Source organism: Gavialis gangeticus, unplaced genomic scaffold (assembly GCF_001723915.1).
Source record: "Gavialis gangeticus isolate Ggan-Ray unplaced genomic scaffold, GavGan_comp1, whole genome shotgun sequence".
Taxonomy (NCBI): Eukaryota; Metazoa; Chordata; order Crocodylia; family Gavialidae; genus Gavialis; species Gavialis gangeticus.
The window spans coordinates 2241222-2247697 of NW_017729016.1; the positions used below are offsets into that span (position 1 = coordinate 2241222).

Consider the following 6476-nt stretch of genomic DNA (forward strand, 5'->3'; position numbering starts at 1 on the left):
AGGTCCTTGGCTGGGGGGGATGGAAACGGCTCTATTAATGGAGCCTCTTTGTTTTCCATCAGCTTTGATTGGGTCGTGATGGTCTGGACCTATTGAGAGCTGGGGCATGGAGGTGCAGCGGAGACCAGGTGCCCGAGCTTCTGGAGAATGAAATGGTGGGCCTGTTTGGGAGGGGAGCAGGACCTGTCATGGCTGAGCAGGGGGGTGTTGGGGTTGTCCAGGTCATGCTGCACTAAGCTAGAGAAGTCGGGCCCTTGGACCATGCGAGCCCCGAGCCCTCACTGTGGCCCTGCCACCAGGCAGCATGCATGGAGCTGGCTGAAGGTGCTGGCTGCAGCTGCTGCAGGTTGCCCTAAGGAGGCTGCCGGACCTGCTTCTCTGTGCCAGGCAGGCTCTCTCTCAGAAATTATGCGCCCAGCGCTTTCCTCTTTGAAACTAATCGCCTTTACAGCCAGGGCACGCCCGCATGCACAGCCCCGCCTGGGCCTCAGTCACTGCCCTGGCACTTGCTGCTGCAGCACTGGTGGAGGGGGCCTGATTCTCACTTGGGTGCAAAGTCCTGTATTCTGTGTCCCCACCCAGCTCCCAGCTCCCTTGGCACTTTTCCCTTGCTTTCCTGAGAATCAGTCCCACACCAGCTTTTCCCTTTACACCCCATGGGACCTCTTGTTCAGCCCCTGCCCTGTCCAAGGGCGCTATCAGGTCTGACAAGCTTCACTTATGAGACGGTAGACACCGAACCTCTGAGACATACCCCTCTGGGGAACAGAGCATCTAGCCATCCTGGGCAGCCCCTGGGATGATGGAAGGAAGCCAGGAATGACTTCTTCCACCTCCACTCAGCTGGCCCAGTGGTGTTTTGGATGGGGATTGTCTAGCCTCAGGAGCTGCAGTGTTCAACTAGCTCATAGCACAGGGCAAGAAAGCAAAGGAGAGAAGGGTACGACAGTTGTCCCTACCTGCATGGCATTGCTAGCATAGGGGCCATGGCCATCCAGTGTTGGATGCAGGCTACTGCCCCTTCTTAACACACACCTAATCTCCTCCACGGCCTTTTTCCACTTCGCAGACATGTCTTCTAAGCTGAGGTTCTTGGCCGACGGTAAGCTGCCCAGGGGGCTGACGAAGGTGCCCCGGCTGATGTGGGGGTCGCTCAGTTTCCTGGGCAGGTGGGTGACGATGCCATTGGGGATGACATCAGAGTTGGTCCTCCGTAGCGGTCCAAAGCGGTCCCTCACTTCAAAGTACTCTCCGGAGGTGGACGAGGCAAAGGAGCAGCGGCCGCTGAGCCCAGCCGAGCTCTCGGAGCAGCTGTGGTCACTGAATGTCATGTACTCGTCGCCCTCATCCTCGTCCCCTCCCAGCCCATTCTGGGTGCAGGCAGCAGGCGGGGACTGCGGGTGGTGGGTGGCCTTGGTGTGAGCTATTGGGCAATTACCACGCGGCTCGTGGTCAGCATGTCCCTCCTGTGCCTCTGTGGGCTGGGGCTGCCCCCTGCCCTCTTCCCTATTGCTGCAGAGCGCATCGTATTTTGTGGTCGAGTCCTTGACAAGGGCAGTCCTTGGCTTTGGGACAGGGGGTCTCGCATCCATGCCATGGGTCTCAGGTGGCCTCAGATGCTGGCCCACAGCCAGGGTGGCAAAAGGACCTCCTGCCTTCTTCTCAGTAGCCTTCGCATCCAGACGTGTCCCAGGCATGGGGGCTCTCGCCATTGGGACTGGAGCCACCTCCTTTGGGGTTGGAGCAGACTCGTGGCCGTGGCTCTTGTTGCCTTTCAGCTCCTTGCTTTTCATCATCTGCCTGTGCTGGGCATTGGCCTGGGCCACATCACACACCTTGATGCGGTTCATCTGGGACAGCTTCACGTTCTTGATCTTGGGGTCGAAGATGTTGATGTAGCCCAGGACTTCACTGCCTGGCTCTGGGTCGGGCTCAACCCAGGTGGGCAGGTAGTCGAACATGTTGGCTTTCTCCAGGTTCAGGAGGCCGGGGTGGATGGGTGGAGCTGGCTCCATCACGTCACTTTGCTGCTCAGCAGCTGTGTGGGCCCCAGGAAGGGCCTTGCTTTTGCTGCCGGCCGCCTGGTTTTGGCCGTCGGCCGCCTGTTTCGCGGAGGATAGCTTGGTGATCTGATCTGCACTCTTGGCCTTCACCAAGGCATATTTGGGGTTAATCAGCTTCTTCACCACGGCACTGGCAGGAGTCACCGGTGAAGCAGTAGGTAGTGCCACTGGCTCAGGCTCGGGCTCCTCTGCCACGGGGATGGATTTCAGGCTGAGCCCCCGGGACAGGAGGTACAGCTCCTGAAACTGCTTGTCGAACGCTTCCACCACTTGGCCAGAGAGCACCGTGATGACGTTCCTGTCTGTCCTTGCTGCCGACCAGGTAAAGCTGGAATGGAAAAAGAAGCCTGGCAGTTCAAAAAGAAGCCCTGAGCGCACAGCAACAAGCAGCCCTGCCAGGCCCTCCACCCCCTGGCTCGCTGTTCCCCCTTTCAGAGCTGCCGGCAGCAGTGGTTCGCCGTGTGAGTGAAGTCAGGCAGAAGACAGGGCAGGGTGGCACCGTAAAGGCTTAGCGAGGTGTGAAAACACTGCACTAGTTAGTCTCGCAGAGCTGGGCAGGAAATGGTTTCTGCACCTGGCAGAAATACTTTGTGGTTTGTTTTTTTAAACTCTTGTCCTGCCTTAGGAGGAGGAGCTAACATCATAAACATTTCCCCACCTTGAAAACATAAAAAGGGAAAAGCCTCCCATTAGGTCGTTGGAAAAGTTTCACTCCAACTGGGACCACTTCAAATGAACTAAGACAGAGCAACAGCAAGTCATTTGGAAAGCTGTGAGTTTCCAGCCTGCTTCATTCTGGCAATTCTTGAGTCAAAGCACTTGTTGGAACCAGCCTGTTCCTGTCTGAGAGCTTTCACTCCAACAATCGCTGGCATTTTCTAATGGAAATATCTTTTCTTGAAAGATTCTGAGCTGTTTTACCCTGGACTCTGGAGCTGTCTTCTGGGGGCTGTCCTGGGCTTGCCTTGCATGTGCCTAGCCTAGTCCTGTCTTAGGAGATGTCTAGAATCAAGTCTCATCTCCAAAACTGCTGTTCAATTTAGCAGGCTGAGGGCAAGTCTGGGTTGAGACCCTCAGTTAGGATCGCTGGGCAGCAGGTGCAGATTAAGGGTGTGGGTACATCTCACCTTGGGTGGCCACTGCATAATTCCTGACTATCCATTGCTAGTCGTCATTGTTCACACCCCCTTCAAAATAAAGCCTCTGGGTCCCCTTTCTGGTCAGCTTAGCCCCTTGCAGCCTATGTGAAACTGTAGCAGGGTGAGAACAGTCCCTCTGTTACCTGTAGGATCCACACATGGCTCGGTCCCCATCCACGAACATGAACTTCTGGGCCAAGGCACCTTTGAACTTGGTGGCCGATCGGGTGAAGAACTCGGTTCCCCCAGTGCTTCGAACACGGAGATGCTGCAACGCAAAATCAAGCAGCCCATTGGAAAGATGCCTTGGGGTTGGCAGCCAGGGGCTGACAGCTCTTCCTATGTGGACTGGGGTCTAGCCTCAGTTGTCCTGGTCGGCCCCTTGTTTAGGTTGTCCTGTCGTGCCTCCCTCCCTAGCCTGGATTTGGGCATCAATTTGGTTTTGCTCCACTGAATTTTCACGCTTGGCACCGAAACTCGGCTTGGCCCCTGACCTGAATGTGGAGCTGCAGCATTTACCTTCAAAGCAGCATTTAGCTATCTGCTGAGACACCGGCTGACTAACCAAGCCTCGCAACTCCTCCCAGAGGTGGCTCCGTGTTATCCCCCAGGGCTCCGGTGTGAGCCCGGATGCTGCCTGATCAACCAGCCTGCCCAGGACCACACAGCGAGTCAGCAGCCGGGCTGGGGCTTGAGTTCAGGAGCAAACTGCCTTTCTGTAGTGTCTAGTGTGTTGTCACGCAGCTTCTCCACCCCTTGCATAGTGCTTCTCAGTCCCTTTGTGCTATGCTGTATAGTCTTGTGGGGTAGCACGCATGCGATAACTGATAACACTGAATTTTGCAAGCCCCGAGGGGTGTCTGCACTATACTAGTCCATTAGCGAGCACCCCCCAGGATGCGTGCACTGACCCAGAAATGGTGTAGCTGGCAGGGTGCAGCACTGGGTGTGCTCCCATGAGCTCTCCCAAGAGGCAGAGCCCGCCCCGGGAGGTCTGGCATGTGATATGTGCTGGGTGTGCAGCCATGTCTCAGTGCTGGTACCCTTTTGCATCATCCTGGGACGGTACAGGGATGGGCTGTGTTTAGGGGCCTTTGGAGTCATTCATGGAAAGGCAGTGAAGTGACTGGTATCTCTAATACCCCCCTGTTTTTGAGGGCACCCCTGCCTTGAGGGTCTGTATCAGATCACTGCTTTAACAGCATTCAGCTGTTGTCTTGGGAAGCCCCCTGTACTTGCTTGGGGCTAGGGGAAGCTGAGTGAAGGTCCCAGGTCCATCTTTCCTGGGTTGTGGGTGCTACCTAACAGACCTAGGCAGGGCTGTCAGCACCAGGCACCAAGGAGTTAGAAATAGCTGTCAGCACCAGTTCCTTTTGCAGTTAGAAATAGTAGGTTGTTACCCTGGCAGGGCCTGGCCATGAAATGGAGACACAAGCACACCTATTGAATCATCTGGGCGTGCAGGTGATCCCTTCCCCACATAAGACCCCTTCCACCTTTCCCCTACAGCCGAGGACTGCAACACCTTTTTGCACTTGCTGTCATCACCCTCCCTGCCATTGTCTATGGGTCTCGTGAAGGCCCTTAGCGTAGGGAACATGTTCCCTCTAAAACCAGCTTCGTTGCTTCTGTTTCCTCAGGTATATATTTAACATGAATTCATGTTACAGCTCCTAGCAAAAGCCCCTGCTGAGCTCAGAGCCTCCTTGCACTAGGTGCTGGGCACAGTCCCAGTGTCTGCTGGCTCGAATTGCTTGTGGCCTCACCAAAACAGACAAAGGCTCAGAAGGGAAACAGAGGTACAGGGAGGTGAAGTGGCCTGCCCAAAGCCACCCAGGCAGCCAGTGGCATAGCCAGGGATGGAGCCCAAGTGTCCTGTGTTCCCGTCTGGAGTTTTATCCAGACTTTTAGCCTCCCTATAAAAAAATCTCCCAAAGGCCCATAACGCTGGTATTAGACCCTGCTCCCCCCACCCCATTCCCTCCCCTCATTGGCTCTGACGGGGTCTCTGCTTTTATCCTTCTGGACTGTGACCCCTCAAAGCACTTAAGCCTGTGCTTAACTTTGAGCCTGCTGACTCGGGGCTGTGAACCTGAAGAGGGTGGGTTCAACTGCTGTTTCCACTGGGGCACTCGGGTCCCGGGGGGAGACACCAATTTACAAAGGCAATCATTAGTTGTGTGACTCCCAAATGTCTTAACATCTGATCCTTCCATGGTGACTGCAGAGTTGCAAGGCAAGCAGCATAGTAGCATGGGAGGGGGGCAGCCTGACAAGAACCTGCTGCCCTATGCATGAAGTGCATTGATTTGCAAAGGTCTTATCCCTCTAATTTGCATGTGCTGAGCTGGGATCAGCTTTGAGCCAGTTGCAGCAAACTGAGCCAGGAATGGGCCTTCAGGACGGGCTCCGGGGAGAACCCAGGGGGTGACAAGAGGCAAGATGGTTGGATGTCCAAGGCTGGTTGTTTAATGCTGCCCTGCGACCACTTCTGCACCCATGCAAACAAGCCGGGCTTGGCTTCACCCCACCTCACGCCACGTTGTGCCAGGCCCTGCTGGCCTCCCCACTTTCCCAGTGATTTAATGCAGCTGCTTCTGAACCAAAGCTTTTCTCCAGTGCACAAAGGGCCCCTAAGCCATTCTCAGGTAACACGCAGCAGGAGCAAAACACCCGCAGCCAGGGGTGTGCTTTACTTCCCTTCCTCCCCACTTCTCCACGATCTATTAAGTCGGATCTGCTTGCTTAATTAGGAGCGGGAAGAAAAGCTGGAGCAAGAGCGTGAGCATAGCCCAGTGGTGTGGCTCTGAGTTGTGAGTCACTTTACAAACAAGTCGCCAGTTGCTTAATGACTTGCCCGCGTTACCGTCACTGGCACGCTCCTTGCCAAGCACACTGCGCTGGCTTGTTAGATGCGGAGAAAACAACCAGCACTCCTGTGGCACCTTCCACCTTGCCCAGTGTCTTCCAGGGAGAGACTTAGGTTGGAGTTGAACCTCTGGTCCCCTCCACAGCCAGGCGCAGTTGTTTGTGCTGACCCAGGCTTGTCCTCTGCCCCCCCAAGACTCTGCTTATGTCCCAGGGGATGCTCACTAGCACCAGCTCTTGCTGGATCTTCCCTGAGCTGAAACAGTCTTGCCCAGCTCAGCCTGGATTGAGGGGTCTTTGACGTGGCTTGGCTAATTCAGTGCTAGCTGTTATGATGGACAGAGTTGTTTGATCCTGGGGCTGTACCTCCCCGCTCTGGTAACTGCCCCCTCTCTGCCTGGGTGCC

General features: G+C 55.6%; 2 protein-coding genes across 6 annotated transcripts in view; one reads left to right on the top strand and one right to left on the bottom strand.

Moving 5' to 3' along the window:
- Nucleotides 1-6476, top strand: part of SLC5A10 (solute carrier family 5 member 10) — a 75205-nt gene that overhangs the window by 28477 nt on the left and 40252 nt on the right. The window lies entirely within an intron of this gene.
- Nucleotides 1-6476, bottom strand: part of FAM83G (family with sequence similarity 83 member G) — a 36940-nt gene that overhangs the window by 9651 nt on the left and 20813 nt on the right. For 2 of the 4 annotated variants that reach the window (XM_019512684.1, XM_019512685.1), the window contains exons 3-4: nt 3346-3470; nt 1036-2391 (exon numbers count right to left, since the gene is read on the bottom strand). In XM_019512684.1, the coding sequence (XP_019368229.1) occupies nt 1036-2391; nt 3346-3470 (1481 nt within the window). Of the gene's footprint in view, nt 1-959; nt 2392-3345; nt 3471-6476 lie in introns of all 4 variants that reach the window. The other 2 variants (XM_019512683.1, XM_019512686.1) reach the window with 1 other exon arrangement.